This window comes from Plecotus auritus, assembly GCF_963455305.1.
Source record: "Plecotus auritus genome assembly, chromosome: 10".
NCBI lineage: Eukaryota > Metazoa > Chordata > Mammalia > Chiroptera > Vespertilionidae > Plecotus > Plecotus auritus.
Window position 1 is genome coordinate 6,451,907 of NC_137785.1, and position 20,044 is coordinate 6,471,950.

The window sequence follows — 20,044 nt, forward strand, 5'->3', positions numbered from 1 at the left end:
TTTTATTGATTTTTCAGAGAGGAAGGAAGAGGGATAGACAGTCAGAAACATCCATGAGAGAGTAACATCAATCAGCTGCCTCCTGCACACCAAGTGTGCCCGCAACCAAGTCACATGACCTTGACCAGAATGGAACATGAGACCCTTCAGTCCACTGGCTGACGCTCTATCCACTGACCCTAACCGGTTAGGGCAGAATGTTATTATTTTTTTAAAATATATATATATATATTTTTAAAATGTATTTTATTAATTTTTTACAGAGAGGGAGAGAGATAGTTAGAAACATCCATGAGAGAGAACATCGATCAGCTGCCTCCTGCACACCTCCCACTGGGGATGTGCTCGCAACCAAGGCACATGCCCTTGACCAGAACCGAACCAAGGACCCTCCAGTCCGCAGGCCGACGCTCTATCCACTGAGCGAAACCGGTTTTGGCTAAAATATATTTTATTGATATTTTATAGAGAGGAAAAGAGAGGGATAGAGAGCTAGAAACATCGCTGAGTGAGAAATATTGATCAGCTGCCTCCTGCACACCTCCCACCAGGGATGTGCCCGCAACCAAGATACATGCCTTTGAGTGGAATCGAACCCGGGACCCTTCAGTCCGCAGGCTGATGCTCTATCCACTGAGCCAAACCGGTTAGGGCAGAATGTTATTTTTCTAAATATACTTTTAGTAGAGACCTGGTGCATGAAATTCATGCATGGTACATTTCCCAGGCCTGGTCTGTGATCAAAGCATGAACATCTGGCATGGAAGGGCCCCCATGCGTGCTCTGTTGTGAGAGTCACTGCATCCAAGTCCCCATGTGGAGATGCTGTGAGCACAGCCGGACACCACAGGCCCGGGCGCAGCGTGGGCCTTTGGGCCAACCAGAGGCGCCACAAGGAAGAAGGGTGGGCAACTCGTTCTCTTCCGGCCAGCCTCGCAGACTGGCTTCTGTGTGAACCCAAGGGAAGCCCAAACAGTCCCTGCAGTCCCAGCAGCTGGGAGAGGCTGCACAGCTGTGGGGAGGGCTCCTCATGGGTGCCAGCACCTGAGCACAGGGGGCTTCCCTGTAGCGTGAGCCCTGGTTTCCCAGATAGTAGGGGGAGAGGGACTTCATTGGACACCCTGCATTCTCACCAGACATGAGGACCCAGATAGCTGGCGAGAGGACTCAGAGCATCACTGATGCCCACCATGTTCTGTGCCACCACCTGGTGGTCAGCGCATGTCATAGCAAGCGATGAAACTTCCACTCTCCAGGTCGAAACTCCCCAGTGGACTATTTCCATATTAGGCTTTTATGTATAGAGGCCCGGTGCATGAAATTCGTGCACAGGGGTGGGGGGGTCCCTCAGCCAGACCCTCTCCAATCCGGGACCCCTCGGGGGATGTCCGACTGCCAGTTTATGGCCACTCTTTTAACAGATGACAGCTCTATTGTTGTTTCTTTCTTTTCATGCTTAAACCCATTGGAATTAGTAGGTATTCAAAGTGTGTATACATTTTGGGGGCACATCCTATATATCTCTAGTCAGCGGTGAAAGGAACCAACGGCCAGTTTGGAACCCCCAGACAGGGAACCTCGCTCACTCCCCACTGCACTTTCCACCTTTGCGGGCAACAGAAGAATCAATGTTTTCTTTCATTTAACGCAGAAAAGCACATCCTGTCACCCGCTGCCTGGCAGGCACACGATAGGCCTTGGGCGAGCGAGGCTCAGTCAGGGCGGCCTTTGCTCATGGACACCAACACCCCAAGTGCACATTCCTTCTCTGCAGTCGCCCCGACTCTCCTGCCATTTCTCTGACATGACGAACGTCCTTGCCTCCTTTGGGTTCCCAATCTCAAACGATGACTGAAGGCACCTCAGCGAGGGCTGCCCTGCGCCCACCAGGTGTCTGTCAGCACCAGCTCCTGCCTCAGCACATGCATTAGCCCCACGGAGGCAGTTTCGTCGCTGCACTAGACTCCGTGGGAACAGGGTGTGACCACTGCACCCTCTCACTGTCATATCACAGGTGCCCACCCTGAGCACCCAGACATGCTCCAAAGGACATGTGTCCTCCACTGTAAACATCGCTGTTATTCAGTAAATTACGAGCTGTGGGTACAGGCTCTTGCACATGCTCTAAATTTGTAAGGTCTCTCTTTAGTATGAAAGTCTCTCATGTACAGTAATATAAAAATGCCTTTTAAAGGCTTTTATACATTTTTCACATTCAGAAGGCTTCTTCCTATTTAAAATTCTGTGATGTTCAGTGAGTTATCACTGTTGGTAAAGGATTTAGGACTCCCCTCACATCCGTAATACTTCTCTCCAGTATGGACTCTCTGATGTGCTGAGAGGTTTGAGCCATTGCCAAAGGATTCGCCACATTTTCCAAACGTATAAGGCTTCTCTCCAGTATGTACTCTCTGATGGTAAATAAGGGCTGGAGAATGCCTGTAGGCTTTGCCACATTCTCCACATTTATAAGGCTTCTCTCCAGTGTGAACTCTCTGATGCTTAGTAAGGTTTGAGGACCAACTAAAGGCTTTGCCACATTCTCTACATTTATAAGGCTTCTCACCAGTGTGAATTCTCTGATGTGCAGTAAGAATTGAGGCCCGGCTAAAGACTTTGCCACATTCTCCACATTTATAAGGCTTCTCTCCACTGTGAACTCTCTGATGATTGATAAGGTTTGAGGACCAACTAAAGGCTTTGCCACATTCTCCACATTTATAAAGCTTCTCTCCAGTGTGAACCCTATGATGTCGAATAAGGGAAGATGAATCGCTAAAGGCTTTACCACATTCTCTACATTTGTAAGGTTTCTTTCCAGTATGCACTTTCTGATGTCGAATCATATTTGAGGCATGGGGGAATGCTTTACCACATTCTCTACATTTATAAGGTTTATCTTCAGTATGAACACCTTGATGATTAGTAACACCTGCATGGCTGGTTAAGGATTTGCCATATTCTCTATATTTGTAAGGTTTCTCTCCAGTGTGAATTTTCTGATGACTACTAAGGGTTGAGGGCCAGATAAAGGCTTGGTCACATTCTCTACATTTATACGGCTTCTCTCCAGTATGAACTCTCTGATGTCGATTAAGGGTTGCAGACTCACTGAACGCTTTGCCACATTCTGTACATTTATAAGGCTTCTCTCCAGTATGAACACTCTGATGACGATTAAGGGAGGAGGACTGACTAAAGGCTTTGCCACATTCTATACATTTGTAAGGTTTCTCTCCAGTATGAACTTTCTGATGTCGAATCATGTTTGAGATGTGGAGGAATGCTTTACCACAATCTCTACATTTATAAGGCTTATCTTCAGTATGAACACTGTGATGATTATTAAGAACTGCATGGCTGTTTAAGGATTTTCCATATTCTCTATATTTATAAGGTTTCTCTCCAGTGTGAATTCTCAGGTGAATACTAAGGGTTGAGGGCCGGCTAAAGACTTTGCCACACTCTGAACACTTATAAGACTTTTCTTCTTTACGATTTCTATGATGTTGAGTATGTCTTGAGGACTGACTAAAGCCTGTTCCGTTTTCCCCGAGTTTGTAAAATTTTGCTGTAGTAGGATTTCCTCCTGTATGTACAGTAAGAGATGAATGACATTTAAAAGGTTTGTCACATGCTTTACATTTGTAAGTCTTGTCTGCAGTGTGAATTTTCTGATTTAGAGTACAACTTGAAGGCCAATTAGATGTTTTACCAGAATCTTTACATTGAAAAGGTTTTTTTCCACTATGGATTTTTTCCATTTCCAGATTGAATATTTGACTGAAGACTCTCCCACACAGATTCCATTTGTAAGCCTCCTCCCCAGTATGAATATTCTCCCGTTCAACGTAATTTGTAGACTGCTGAAAAGACTGGACACACTTACTTCCATTGTATGCCTCCTCCACAAAAGGAATAACCTGATGTATGTTGTGATTGGACATTTGGTCAATGACATTTCCACTTTTATAATGGTCCTCTGCAAGCTCACTTCTCCGATAATTAAAATATGACTTTTGCTTATACTTTTTGCAATGTTCAATCCACTCATAGTTGCTATTTCCGTTATGTGTACTCTGGTGATAATGGGAGATAGAAAGACCTTTAGTAACAGTTATAATTTCATTATAACTTTTTTCATAAGAACCTTTTTGTGATATTTATTAAACCAAGATAATTGTATAGAAAAAGCTTTCCTAATTTATTAAAATTATAGACAAAAAAAATAAATACTAGTATAAAACATTGTCAGAGGAAGAAGAATGAATCTTTGTTTAAAAGACCGCCAAATTTCCCAGCCATCATGGCTCAGTGGTTGAGCTTTGATGTATGAACAAGTAGGCCATGGTTCTGTTCCCATTCCGGGCACATGCCCTGGTTCCAGGATCAGTCCACAGTGGGAGGCATGCAGGAGGCAGTCAATGAATGATTCTTTCATCATTGATGTTTTCCACTCTCTCATCCTCTCCCTTACTTTCTGAAATCAATAAAAATATATTTTTTAATAAAAACTATCATAAAAGATTGCTAAATTGAGCACATTTAATTTTATGGATACAATATAAATCTACACATTTTAGAAGTGATTAAATGAAAATTTAATGCCACCCTACATTTTAAACAATTCAAATGATTATTTACACTACAGACTATGTGAATTCCTAGTTTATCCCGATTCCCTTTCCAAGAATGCATAACAGTAAAAAGTTGTTTTCGACCAACACATGCAAAAACACACTGATCTGCCCTAACTGGTTTGGCTCAGTGGATAGAGCGTCGGCCTGCGGACTGAGGTGGTCCCAGGTTCGATTCCAGTCAAGGGCATATACCTTGGTTGCGGGTACATCCCCAGTGGGGGGTGTGCAGGAGGCAGCTGATCAATGTTTTTCTTTCATCGATGTTTCTAACTCTCCCTCTCCCTTCCACTCTGTAAAAATCAGTAAAATATATTTTAAAAAAACACACAAAAAAAAACAAAAACACACTGATCTGCCAATGTAACTGACTTTAAACTAGGAGGTTTCCCAAATGCGTAATATACTTGATCTCTATAGGTAACAAGAAATTTATTATGATAACTGTTCCAGATTAGTTCTGTTTATATTAAAATCCTCCCTTCTCATCACACTCTTCCTGAAATTCCAAGGCTTTCATTAAGTGTACATTATCAAAACCACACCTTTTATATCTTACCAGTATTATTTCAGAGAATAAATCCGGTATTCCGGGATTTGGCATAAAGGCCTGGTCATTTTCAGATAACATAGCTGAAAGAAAACAAATTTTCAGTTTTGACAATCAGGTGAGTGCACTTTGAAGTTAACAGCAAGTATAGACCAAATGACATTTTTGAGTACTCCAAGAGCCAGTGAAGGATGCAAAGAAAGCTCCAGATAGGTACAATGAAGAAAAGTCACATCAAAGAGGAACAAAGAGTTGCTTACATTTGCCAATGATACCTGCTCCAACACCCTGGCACACAATGGCCATATTATAAAAACACTCCCAATTCCCAGTTTCTTCGCTGGAGAGACAGAGAGATGAGGGAAGTGCATGTTCAATGATATCTCTGTTTTGAAGAACATGTGTCTGTTGTGCATGACACAGTGTGCAAACAGAATGATGGCAGTACATTTGAGTGCCCTGCAGTGGCTGCTACAAAGAAACAATGAGAAAGTGTTTGAGCACCACAAAGACAGTGGTATTGAAGATGTATATCAAGCCCAAAAAGATACCGTGGGCCTGAGAAAGAAACAGGGAACAATTCAACTGGGAAATTAAACACATAACCAAACCAAGAATACAGATCCTGAAAACAGTGTTGACCGAAAGTACACTTTGTTCTACAGATGGTTATTATTTGTTACCTTCTATAGAAAGCATGTTAAAGCCTGCTTGTTAATAATTCTGGAATCTCAACAAAAGATATTAAGTCATGCGAAGAAACAGAAAAAGTGTTCCGTCAGAAACACAAAATAAAAGTACCCAAACGTGCACTACATTAATGGAAATATATTAATTACCTGAAAAAGAATGCAACTAAATATCTTAAAGTAAAAAGGAGAAATAAAATGACAATAATTTCACCAAAATACTATATAATTAAAGTAAAATACAATGAGAAAGTATTTTATAAACACCATACCAAAAGGGGAAATTGAGCCGAAACCGGTTTGGCTCAGTGGATAGAGCGTCGGCCTGCGGACTGAAGGGTCCCAGGTTCGATTCCGGCAAGGGCATGTACCTTGGTTGCGGGCACATCCCCAGTGGGGGGCGTGCAGGAGGCAGCTGATCGATGTTTCTCTCTCATCGATGTTTCTAGGTCTCTATCCCTCTCCCTTCCTCTCTGTAAAAATGTTAATAAAAAAAACAAAAAAAAAAACAAAAAACAAAAGGGGAAATTGAAAAACATAATACTTAAATTAAAAAATACAATCCTAGCCCTAACCGGTGCCGCTCAGTGGATAGAGCGTCGGCTTGTGGACTGAAAGGTCCCAGGTTCGATTCTGGTCAAGGGCATGTACCTTGGTTGCGGGCACATACCCAGGAGGTGTGAGGAGGCAGCTGATCGATGTTTCTAACTCTCTATCCCTCTCCCTTCCTCTCTGTAAAAAAGCAATAAAATATATTTTTAAAAAATACCATCCTAGCCGAAACCGGTTTGGCTCAGTGGAGAGAGCGTCGGCCTGTGGACTTAAAGGTCCCGGGTTCGATTCCGGTCAAGGGCATTTACCCTGGTTGAGGGCACATCCTCAGTCGGAGGTGTGCAGGAGGCAGCTGATCGATGTTTCTCTCTCATCGATGTTTCTAGCTCTCTATCCCTCTCCCTTCTTCTCTGTGAAATATCAATAAAATATATTAAAAAAAAATACCATCCTATATAATAAAAGAGTAACATGCAAATTGACCGTCACTCCAACATGCAAAGACGGCCGCCCCATGTTGTCAAAGATGGCCGCCCCAAGATGGCTTGCAGGGGAGGGTAGATGTGGGCAATGAGGCCTGCAGGGGAGGGCAGTTGGGACGGACCAGGCCTGTAAGGGTGGGCAGTTGGGGGGTGACCAGGCCAGCAAGGGAGGGCAGTTAGGGGTGACTAGGCATGCAGGGAAGGGCAGTTGGGGGCAACCAGGCCTGCAGGGGAGGGTAGTTGGAAGGGACCAGGCCTGCAGGGGAGGGCAGTTAGAGGTGACCAGGCTGGCAAGGGAGGGCAGTTAGGGGTGAGCAGGCCTGCAGGGGAGGGCAGTTGGGGGTGACCAGGCCAGCAGGGGAGGACAGTTAGGGGTACCAAGGCTTGTAGGGTAGGGCAGTTGGGGGTGACCAGGCCTGCAGGGGAGGGCAGTTGGGGGCGACCAGGCCGGCAGGAGAGGGCTGTTAGAGGTGACCAGGCTGGCAGGGGAGGGCAATTAGGAGCAATAGGGCTGGCAGGGGAACAGTTAGGTGTCAATCAGTCTGGCAGGAGAGTGGTTAGGGGCTGATCAGGCTGGCAGGCAGAAGCTGTTAGGGGCAATCAGGCAGGCGTCTGAGCCAGCAGTCCTGGATTGTGAGAGGGATGTCTGAATGCCCATTTAGGCCTGATCCCACCGGAATTGGGCCTAAACGGGCAGTCAGACATCCCTCAAGGGGTCCAGATTGGAGAGGGTACAGGGTGGGCTGAGGGACACCCCACCCATTTACAAATTTTGTGCACCAGGCCTCTAATAGAATCATTCATGAAAGTCGTGTTTAACTTAAAACATCAAAGAATTTGCCTGGAAACGGTGCCTCAGTGGTTGAGCTTTGATCTATGAACCAGGTGGTCACACTTTAGTTCCAGGTCAGGGCACAGGCCTTGGTTGAAGGCTCAATCCCCGATCATGCAGGACGTAGACGATCGATGATGCTTTCTCTTCATTGATGTCTCTCTCTCTCTCTCTCTCTCTCTCTCTCTCTCTCTCCCCTTCTCCCTTCCTCTCTGAAATCAATAACGATATTTTAAAAATAATAATTAAATGATGAAAGAATTTGTACATAAATCATTAAAATTTTTATTCTGAAAAGCCAGTAAACAAGTGGAAATATGAAGAGAATTTAAGGAACTCCTAAGACACGAACAAGTCAACCTCCAGGAGGACCCCATAAAGACAGTTGTTTTCGACCATCACGTGTAGAAACACACTGATCTGCCAATGTACCTGAAAATGAGAAGGTAGCTTATATAGAAAATTCATAGTGTAAGATCCTGACAATTGAAGAAAGCAACATACAAATGCAAGCAGCTCAATGAACTCTAAGTAGAATAAATATAAACGTTAGAACAGACAAAAAACCATGAAAATATCATTAACCCAGAATACAACCGTAAAAGCATATGAAACATAACTTCTCATGGAAAAGACACCTCCTCTAAGATCATTGGGGGTTTCTAAGCAGAATACTATTGGGGGCAAAAAAGGCTACGAAATAGAACACTGAACTGATAAATGAACAAAAACCATACAACAAGAATAATGACAAAACAGATCAACAATGGAGAGGTAAAAACTTTTCCAGCTCCAAAACTCACTCATTATTAGACCTGGCCTATAAAAAATCCTTAAGAAATACACTTCTGGAGAGAAACCAAGATGGCGGCATAGGTAAGCATCTAAACCAGGGGTACTCAAACTTGTTATTTATTTATTTATTTATTTATTTTTAACCTTTTTTTAAAAAAATATATTTTATTGATTTTTTACAGAGAGGAAGGGAGAGGGATAGAGAGTTAGAAACATCGATGAGAGAGAAACATCGATCAGCTGGCTCTTGCACACCCCCTACTGGGGATGTGCCTGCAACCAAGGTACATGCCCTTCACTGGAATCGAACCTGGGACCTTTCAGTCCGCAGGCCAACGCTCTATCCACTGTACCAAACCGGTCAGGGCGGTACTCAAACTTTTTAAACAGGGGGCCAGTTCACTGTCCCTCAGACCATTGAAGGGCCGGACTATAGTTTAAAATAAAAACTATGAACAAATTCTTATGCACACTGTGTGCCCGGGACGAGTCGGCTGCTAAGCAGGACAGGCAGCGGCACCTGGTGGGCCGGATAAATGTCCTCGGCGGGCCTCATGTGGCCCGCGGGCCGTAGTTTCAGTACGCCTGATCTGAACTCCTCCCTCGCACAACAGTTTCAAAACTACAGCTAAAAGAAAGAACGGACATAATCCAGAACCACAGGAAAGCTGGTTGAGTGGAAATTCTACAACTAGAAGGAAAGAGAAAAGCTCACGGAGAATCAGAGGAGCTGCAAAGGGCTGAGGTAGTAGAGCGAGAAATACTGAACAGATATATGCAAAATATGCCATGAACCAAAATGAATTCAGCATGGATTAACAGCTAAAATATCAGACCTGAAACCATGAAAACTTAGGAAGAAAGCATAGTCAATGAACTTTCCCATCACTCTTAAGAATACTGGTTTGGATATATCTTCCTAGGCATAACAAAGGAGCTAAAAAATAAAGAAATGAGACTACAAAACAGTAAGTTTGGCATAACAAAGAAACCACCAAGTATAACAACAACAAAAACCCAGCAATACTACATCCTCAAAAGCTAAAGATCCAAAATATTTAAGGAACTCACACAACTTAATACCAAAACTCAATATGAATGAAAAATGGGCAGGGGACCTGAATAGACATTTCCCAAACAGGACATACAGATATGCAATAGACATATTAAATGATGTCCAACTCATTCATCATCAGAGAAATGCAAATGGACACCACCATGAAATACCACCAAACACCTAAGAGGATGCCAATCATCCATAAATAAATATACAAGTATTACCAATGAAGTGGGGAAATGACAACATTCATGCACTGTCAGCAAGATTATACTAGTAAACACACTAGAGGCCCAGTGCACGAAATTCATGCAAGCCGGCCCTCACAGCCCTGGCTTCGTCCAGAGGTCATCTGGAAGGTCATTCGGCTGTTTGGTCTAATTAGCATATTAGCTCTTTATTATAAAGGATTGGTGCAGCCACTATCAAAACACGATGGAGGCCCTAACCGGTTTAGCTCAGTGGATAGAGCGTCGGCCTGCGGACTGAAGGGTCCCAGGTTCGATTCCGGTCAAGGGCATGTACCTTGGTTGCGGGCACATCCTCAGTAGGAGGTGTGCAGGAGGCAGCTGATCGATGTCTCTCTCATCGATGTTTCTAATTCTCTATCCCTCTCTCTTTCTCTCTGTAAAAAAATTAATAATATATATTAAAAAAAAAAAAACACAATGGAGGATTTTCCAATATTTACAAACAACCTGATAATACAGAGATTCCATTTCTAGGGATTTATACAGAGAACATGAATTCAAAAAAATACACCCACTCATTTATCCATTGCACTATTATTTTCAAATAGTGAAGATATTGGACTGGAAATAAAGGACTATTTTTATAATGATGCTCTATCATTTGAAATAAATTAAAAGACTTCATTTGACTTGACATGTGAGGATACAAAATTTATATCTCAACTCATCTCCTTCAAGTCATGTCTCACTGTGTTTATTCCAGAAATGACACAGTACCTGCAAATTTAACTTCCATGTTATTGAATATAAAACTACATTAATTTTATATAGTTCACATTTTTGAAAGGCAAATACATAACCAAGTTTGTATTTCAATCCACTGTATTCAAATGGAAATTCCCAATGTATCAGCTCAAACATTAAAGAAAAAACAACAGCAACAAATACGGTATCCACAACAGAAAAAAAAGAAAAGGGATAGGCTGAGAAAATAGATTTGTAAAAGTCAACATGGCCCAGCTGGCATGGCTCAGCAGTTGACCTATGAATCAGGAGGTCACGGTTCGATTCCTGGTCAGGGCACATTCCCGCATTGCGGGCTGGATGTCAAGTAGGGTGTGTGCAGGAGTCAGCCGATCTATGATTCTCTCTGATCATTGAGGTTTCTCTGCCTCTCTCCCTCTCTGAATGAAATCTATCTATCTATCTATCTATCTATCTATCTATCTATCTATATATCAAAGTCAACATGTACAGGAGAAAAGAACCAACATGACTGAAAAGGGCCAAGCACCTTAACACACAGCACTACAAAATATACTGAATAGCCAGATTATTATGATCTCTGAACGCATAATAATCTGACCACTCAGTGTATATACACATAGAAAATCACCGTAACAAGTTCCTGCACCTCTTATGTCACTAAGGAAATGCACATTAAAACAAGGAGAAGTAACAGAGAGCACAGGCAAGCAACACTCAACCACCATTGAACAGGTCAGAATCCAGAACACTGACCCCTCCAGATGCCTTTGTGATGGTGGAGCAACTGGAACTCCAATCACTGCTGCTGAAAATGCCTAATGCTACAGCCCCTTGGGGAGATGGTCTAGAGGTTTTTATAAAACTAAATATACACTCATCATGGGATCCAGGAATTGGGCTCCTTACTATTAAACCAGAGTTAAGCCTTTTATCTACACAAAAGCCTACAAGGGGCTGTTTATTCATAATTTACAAATATTGGGAGCAATAAAGAGGTCCATCAACAAGTGAAGGGATAAATATGCTGAAGTACATACAATGAAGTCCTATTCACTACTATCCTATCTAATAAAGAGGTAATATGCAAATTAACCATCACTCCAATGCACAAGATGGTTCCACCATGTGGACTCAAACAAGATAGCCACCACAAGATGGCCTGCCAGCCTGATCACCCCTAACCACTCCCCTGCCAGCCTGATCAACGCCTAACTGCTCCTCTTGTGGCGGCCCAGTAACCCCCTACTGCCCTCCCTCGCATCAGGCCAGCAAGGGAGGGCAGTTGGGAGGGACGAGGCCTAAAAGGGAGGGCAGTTGGGGGGGACCCAGGCCTTTGGGGAGGACAGTTGGGGGGGATCAGCCCTGCAGGGGAGGGCAGTTGGGGAGAACCAGGCCTGCAGGGGAGGGCAGTTGGGGGCCACTAGGCCTGCAGGAGAAGACAGTTAAGGGGCGACCAGGCCGGCAGCAGAGGGCAATTAGGGGTGACCAGGCCAGGAGGGGAGGGCATTTAGGGGCAATCAGGCCAGCAGGGGAGGGTAGGTAGGAGCGACCAGCCTGCCAAGGGAGGTAAGTTAGATGTGACCAAGCCAGCAGGGGAGGGCAGGTGGGGGTGACCAGGCCTGCAGGGGAGGGCAGTTGGGGGTGACCAGGCTGGCAGGGGAGTAGTTAGGCATCGATCAGACTGGCAGGGGACTGGTTAGGGGGTGATCAGGCTGGCAAGCAGAAGCTGTTAGGGGCAGTCAGGCAGGCAGGCAGGCGAGCAGTTGGGAGCCAGCAGCCCTGGATTGTGAGAGGGTTGTCTGACTGCCCATTTAGGCCCAATCCCAGTGCGATCAGGCCTAAACGGGCAGTCGGACATCCCTCAAGGGGTCCCAGATTGGAAAGGGTGCAGGTTGGGCTGAGGGAGACACCCCCCCCGACCCCGCAGCCCGTGTACGAATTTCATGCACCGGGCCTCTAGTAAAGAAATAATAGCCCTGGCTGTTTGGCTCGGTGGATGGAGCGTCAGCCTGCGGACTGAGGGGTCCAGGGTTTGATTCTGGTCAGGGGCATGTACCTTGGTTGCGGGCACATCCCCAGTAGGGAGTGTGCAAGAGGCAGCTGATCGATGTTTCTCTCTCATCGATGTTTCTGGCTCTCTATCCCTCTCCCTTTCTCTCTGTGGAAAATCAATAAAATATATTTTAAAAAAAATAAAGAAATAATACACCAAGCCATGAAAAGACATGACAGATGCCTAGACCCATATTTGTAAGTGCAAGAATCCAATTTGCCTGCCTCTTTGGACGATCATGGAGTAACCCGATTGATCACACAGCCGGCTGGTGGCCTGGGCCTCCCTCGAGGGGATGATCAGGGGGCGATGGCTGGGCCCCTGACCAATTGCATCGCACCCGTCTTGGCTAGCCTGGTGCCAGTGGGTGTCATAGCGTAGTCCTGGATGGTAGTTCCACTGTTTAGCCGTTTAGTTGATTTGCATATTACGCTTTTATTATATAGACTATATTTTTATTGCTTTCAGAGAGGATGGGAGAGGGAGAAAAAGAGAGAAACATCAATGATGAGAATCATTGATCGGTTGCCTCCTGCATGCCACCTATTGGGGAGCAAGGCCACAACCTGGGCATTGGCACCTGACCAGAATTGAACCTGGGTCCTTTTAGTCTGCAGGCCATGGAGTCTATCCACTGAGCCAAACCAGCTAGGACACAATTTGTTCCTACAGAACAAACTCTACCCTAGAAAGCAGAAGCCCCTGGAGAAGTTAAAATAATAAAGGAAACAAATGCTGCGGGTGGAGGAGGAACTCGGGAAGGCAGTCATCCTCACCCAGGGAGGCCAGGTTGCTGTAGTTCTCCACCATCACATCCAGGTACAAGTTCCGCTGAGCGGGGTCCAGGCACTCCCACTCCTCCTCAGAGAAATCTATGGCCACATCCCTGAAGGTCAGCGGTCCCTGAAAGAAAAGACAAGTTTACCAACAGGTCATCAGAAGACTTCACAATGTTAACCAACAAGAAACCAGTGACAGAAGAGGTTTGAACCTAGGGGAGTATCCTGAATCATCCAGTAAGATCACTTTGCCCCAGTAACATTCTCTGATGTGTTTTCTAACACTGACAGATGAGGATGAAATATGTCTACAAATCCAGGTACAGATTTTACTTTACAGGAAAATAAAATTAAAATTAGGGCATAGCCCTAGCCCCTTTGCCTCAGTGGAGTGTCAGTCTAGACTGAAGAGTCGGGGGTTGGATTCCAGTGAAGGTCACATGCCTGGGTTGTGGGCTCCATCCCCAGTAGGGGGTGTGCAGGAGGCAGCTAATCAATGATTCTCTCTCATTATTGAAGTTTCTCTCTCTCTCTCTCTCTTCCTCTCTGAAATCAATAAAAATATATTAAAAAATTAAATTAAATTAAGGCATGTACACAGGCATATGGACTTCTGGGTGCTGCATTTGCAGCGTTCAGGGTCAGTGCTGTATATTTCAGAGCTGGAAATGAGATGGTTGGTTGGAAGTATATGGACTTCTTCTCAGGTGTGAAGCAGACCACAACGAAATGTAAACACAGATGCTGATCCAGGTTCTGAGATGGGGCCTGTGTTTCCACATGTGTAACAAGCTCACTTTTCACTTGTGATGCCAATGTTTCCACATCATGTGCCATACTTCTGAATACAGAGAAAAAGAAAACACAGGAAATAATTCCTATACAAATTTGAACTAAAAGGCTTTGTTCATGGAATTAAGTTCTCATGGAATAGGACACATAGGAACCACAATCCTAGTGGGAAATTTACTGTGAGTAATCTTAGAACAAGATTATTCTGCCTGGTCCAGCTGGTGTGGCCAAATGGCTGAGCACTGACCCATGCACCAATGTGTCACTGGTTTGATGTGCGGTCTGGACATACAACCAAATTGCAGGCTCAGTCCCCAGTGTGGGGTGTGCAGGAGGCAGCTGATCAATGACTCTCCCTCATCACTGACGTTTCTACCTTTTTCCACCTCTCCTTCCCATTCTGAAATCAATGAAAACATATATTAAAAAAGAGAGAGGAGAAATATAGAAACTGCTGATGTTGACAATCATAAGAAAAAAGGAAATAAAGAAAGGAAAACAACCTGGAAAGGCAAGAACATCAGAAGTAGGGAAATATGGAGGAGAGGAAGGAGCCCCAGAGAGATGAAGGGGACTGAGAGGGAGAGGGGACCTGGTGCACAGAAGTGGGGCAACAAAGGGGGAGGCATTTTAGAGAGACTGATTCAGAGGAGAAGAATTGGGGGGAGCGAGTGCAGGCACAGAAAGGGGGGCTTCGTGATGATGGAGCAGAGGGAGAAGCAGCCCTGAGAGTCAGCCAGCTGTGGGGAACAGGAAAGAGGGTAACAGGGGCAGCAAAGACGACACAGGTGTGAGAAGGGAAAGAGAAATAGATCAACAGATGTTAGAGGAAAAGCAAACAGCCTCTTACCCAGGACACATCTTTTACCTGAGAAGCAGCCATGTGGTCCTAGTCCTGATGGGGTCTGGGATGTTTCCTCAGGTGACAGTATGTTGAGGAGTCACAGAATGTGCCTTCAAAGGAGTCTGCACAGCCTGTTAATCAGCTCCCCTCACACTCACAGTCAGAAGGATCTGGAAATGAGGAAAAGGCCATGCCCTCCTGTCCTTTGTCACAGGAGAGAGTCAGGAACAATGAGGTCCTACAAGGAGACCACACTGTGAGGTGTTTCATTCTGTCTTCATGTGTCTCTCCTCCCAAAGACATCCACAAACTCCTACAGCAATGAGAATGTGCTGCTCGGCTGTAACCCCAAACCCAAAACAATACCCTGCCCGGGAACCCAGGACATGACATCTTTTAACTAGTTCCCTCCTGGGGCCTTCGAGGCTCCCCCAGAGCTGTTTTCAGTAGTGCTGGGTACCAGACATCACACCCAGCACACCTGAGACCTCTGGGTTGTGGGAGGGGGTGAAGCAAGAACTAGTGCATGTGCAGGTTTCCCAGGTAGATTTCCTCCCTCCTTTCCCAGGAAATTACAGAGAACAGGTCTTCATGCTAAAGCCTTTGGGGAAAGTTAGCTACTGAAATATGCTCATCAAATGACTTCACCATGAATAGAGGGGCTCTGTGGGAACCAAGTTCCAGGTCAATCCAGGCCATCCTTCTTTATGTTCAGAAAATGGACAAGAGGGACTTAGGGGAACTCCTTGTGGCTCCCAGACACTAATTCAACAAATCACATGAAGGGAAGGAAAAAGGAGCTGAACATGAAACCAACTCACACAACTAGCTCGCGACTGTGAAGACCATTGCCATCCTTACCATGTGCACGCGGAGATCGCCTCATATTACTAAGTGCCAATGAATGTCTCGAGGTATGATAAAGAGTAGGAAGGATGCAGGGCTCAGAATCAGAATCTACACACAATATATTTAAAACAAAAACAATCAAGGTTGTGTCGTTTTAATGTAATGATTTCTAGGTCTAAAGCTTTAAAAAGGTGGAGACTACGTTATATTAAGAAAAGAATTATATAAGAGGTGTCAGACATCACCAATGCTGATTTCACAAGTTAATGGTCATTTACATGAATTAAATGTCAGAGATTCAAAAAGAAAATCCATGGGAGAGAAAAAAAGATCGAGTGCTTCTAATAATCCCTGATAAAGCATCACTCAGTCATCTCTTGTCCCAGGTCACCTCCTTCTTGCCATCCCAGGAAATGACAAGGGACCCATCAGGAACATACCAGGCTCTCCCTCTGTGAGAATAAGGTTGCAAATGGAGCAAAAAATTATACAATTTGCAAGCCTTATGAACTGGAGATTTGTAATTCTCAGTCAAATGTTTAAACAATTCCATTGTTAAATTAAACATATAAAGCCACAAGCCAATATATAACACCTTAACCATCCACACCCCATCAGCTCACCCCTCACACAGATCAGGGTTCCCCTCCTCCCACTGCTATGCATTTCTGTCTATGGATCTGTCTCTGTCTCCCTGTTCCCTTTCTCTCCACTGTGGTCCGTTCCTGTGTCCCCCTCTCCTCCCTCTTCTTTCTCCCCTTTTCTCTCTCTCTGTCCCTACACCTGGACCATGAACCTCCTGAAACCCTTTTCCCTTCAGGTGCTCTTTCTCCTGGTCTCTGATTGCTCCCATCTCCACACACGTCTGCGTCTTTCCCTCCCCACGCCCGCGGCCCCTCTGCTGCCTGTTACAGTCTGTCCTGCTCCCCACAGCTGGCTGACTCCGTGCTGCTTCCCCCTCTGCCCCCTCATCCCTGAGCCCCCCTTTCTGTCCCTGCACTCGCTCCCCCAACTCTTCTCCTCTGAACCAGTGTCTCTGTCTGACCTGCCTCCTCCAGTGTGGCCCCCACTTCTGCTCACCAGGACCCTCTCCCTCTCAGCCCCCCTTCCTCTCTCTGTGCTCCCCCTCCTCCCTATTTCCCCGCTTCCTTCCTCCTCAGGCTCCTTTCCCGAGTTACCCCCTCACTCCTACCGTCACCATCCAGTCCCTCCCACACCCCCCCCCCTATGGGCCCCTCTCTGTGGACCCCTCACTGCCCTTTCTCCCTCCCACGTGTCTGTCTCTCTCACTCCCTCTCCTGACCCCCCAGCCCGGTTCCCCGCCCCCCACAGTCACCGCTCCCACAAAGCCCCTCCCTGCGGGCAGGTCACCTCTTCTGGGGACACCGCGTTCTTCCCCCTGAGTCCCACCCCATGGAAACTGTGCTCCCCTGGCATTCAGACCCCTTATTAATGGGGGTGGGCCTAGGAAGGCGGGGAGCAGCCCCCAGGCCGGGAGCCATCCGGGCTCTTTGGGCAGAAAGCGCCGGGCGGGGGGAGGGGCGCAAAGGGCGGGAACCCACTGACCAGACTCTCAGCCCCGCGGGGAGGACCGGCGGCCCCGGGAATGGTTTTCAGCAGGAAAACCGCGCGGCAGGCGGTGGCCCACAGCCAAAGGCGGACAGACCGCGGGCCGGGACCTCAGTTTCCGCCCAAAGGAACGCGGCGCCTCCACTGCGCAGCCTCCCGGGACGCGGACTCACCGCCGTGAGGGGCTCCGGGGCGGGGACCTCAACAAGGACTTCAGCGCCTGCAGCGCCCCTCAGCCTTCCCTGCTGGGAGGAGGACGGAGAGCAGCAGCTTTAAAGCACAAACACCTCCTCAGGGGGAACCGCCACCTTCCCCTCCACAGCCGCTTCCACGCCTGCAAGGAACTGCGCATGCTCCTCCCTGCGGGATGGGCGGGGCCTGAGCTGAGCGACTCCGCGATGGGGGAGGGGCCGAGCTGCAGGGACAGAGGGAGGGAGGGCGGGGCAGGACCAAGGGGGCAGCCCTGGTTCCCTCACCTCCTCCCACAGGGACAGCCCTTCCTAGTGGAGTTCCCACGTCATTGTTGGGGGTTTGGCTGGTGACGCGGCTGTGAAAGGATTCACAAGGGAGAGAAGAGACAGGAGCAGAGAGAGGGCGTTTATTTTACTTCTTTAAAGGGAGGAAAGGGCCAGGTGCCCTTTGATGGCACAAGGCTCCCCAGGTAGAGGGGCTGCTCTTTTATTAGGGTGCTAGCGAGTAAATGGCAGCTGTGGCAAAGCATAAAGAGGGGAGGAGGAATCTGGAATTCACACAGAAGTTTCCAGATCCCAGAGGCTGTGGTTAGAGCTACTGGCTGGCCTGCCCTTCAGCTGCAGATGTCCCAGGAGGTGTCTTTCCCAGGATCTTCACAGGCCGGTAACACATTCTCACAGTGAAGTTACAGAGAATTCAAAAGGCGGGCAGATTGGGATTGAAACCAGAAACTTCCTGCCTCTGATTTGCCTGGATCCTTAAACCCTCAGTGAGGAGGGGGGAGGGGAAGGGCAGCCTGCTCTCTCAGCCCCTCCCTGTCCCCCCATCTGAATGGAGAGGCAGCTTGAGTTAGGGAAGCAGACGGATGGGGTGTCAGAGACAGACCCAGATATCCATTCATGGTTAGGCACCTGATGAGATAAGGTCCAATCCAACACAGTGGGGAACATATTTTAATTTACGTATTTTTCAAGGGATAAAAATTTCCTGGTTGTAAGTTGTGGTCTTTGAAGTCTTTGAGTTCTGGGAAAGGATTTTCAAATGAATATTTTGACTTCAGTAGTCCTAGTCCATATCACCTAGTTAAATGGATATTAATATTAATGTAAAATATTTCCTGTTAGTTTTCCTTATATCTGGGAAACAATACAATTTTAAAATCAATAATATTAAAACAGAGTTATAAGAATAACTGTTTTCATTTTACTTAGTTTATCACCATTTTTTATTTTGATGATTTTTCAGTATTTTCATGAATATAGGTATTCATTCGCGTTTTATAACTGTTTATTTACTTTAAAGATATGACTTGTTTAGAAATCTGTAATTTAGAGTAAGTCAGAACAGAGGATTATATTTAAACTATATTAAGTATTAAATTGCTTTAGGCCAGTGGTCGGCAAACTCATTAGTCAACAGGGCCAAATATCAACAGTACAACGATTGAAATTTCTTTTGAGAGGCAAAATTTTTAAACTTAAACTTCTAACGCCACTTCTTCAAAATAGACTCGCCCAGGCCGTGGTATTTAGTGGAAGAGCCACACTCAAGGGGCCAAAGAGCCGCATGTAGCTCGCGAGCCGCAGTTTGCCGACCACGGCTTCAGGCCAATAAAATATCACCCCTTAGTATTGCCACCCGAAGCCAGAAAACACACCACATATAACAGATAAACACATAAAGATAATCCATTCTACAAAGATGGTGACAAACTTACACACTGAAAATGGCAACAATTCTGAAGAAAGCAGTTACAAATAAACTGAAAGACATTCCTCTTTTAAAAAAATACATTTTTATTAATTTCAGAGAAGAAGGGAGAGGAAGAGAGAGAGAGATAGAAACATCAATGGTAATAATAGAGAGTGCCGAAACAGGTTTGGGTCAGTGGATAGAGCGTCGGCCTGCAGACTGAAGGGTCCTGGGTTCGATTCTGGTCAAGGGCTTGTACCTTGGTTGCGGGCACCTCCCCAGAGGGAGGTATGCAGGAGGCAGCTGATCGATGTTTCTTTCTCATCGATGTTTCTAGATCTCTATCCCTCTCCTTTCCTCTCTGTAGAATATCAATAAAATACATTTTTTTAAAAAATGATGAGAATCATTGATCAGCTGCCTCCTGCATGCCCCCTACTGGGGATCGAGCCTGCAAACCTGGCATGTGCCCCTGACTGGAATCAAACCCAGGACCCTTCAGTCCACAGGCCGATGCTCTATCCACTGAGCCAAACCAGCAAGGGCTGAAAGACATTCCTTAATATGTCCAAATGTACACAATAGATTACTTATCAAAATTCAAGACAGTTTTAGCTGTAATTTAAGCAAAAGAGATTCAGGAGAGGCAAAATACTTCAAATGTAGGAAAGTAGGAAGACTCACTTTTTTTTTTTTAATATATTTTATTGATATTTTTACA

General features: G+C 45.7%; 1 protein-coding gene across 1 annotated transcript; it reads right to left on the reverse strand.

Moving 5' to 3' along the window:
* Positions 1-237: 237 nt before the first annotated feature.
* On the reverse strand, positions 238-17,801 carry LOC308235432 (uncharacterized protein). The gene is made up of 5 exons (XM_080644223.1): positions 17,613-17,801; positions 15,046-15,191; positions 13,383-13,509; positions 5,197-5,270; positions 238-4,079 (listed from the first exon to the last, which is right to left on the reverse strand). Exons 2-5 carry the CDS (start codon positions 15,058-15,060, stop codon positions 2,235-2,237), a joined length of 2,061 nt encoding a protein of 686 aa, XP_080500349.1. The 5' UTR covers positions 15,061-15,191; positions 17,613-17,801; the 3' UTR covers positions 238-2,234.
* Positions 17,802-20,044: the final 2,243 nt, after the last annotated feature.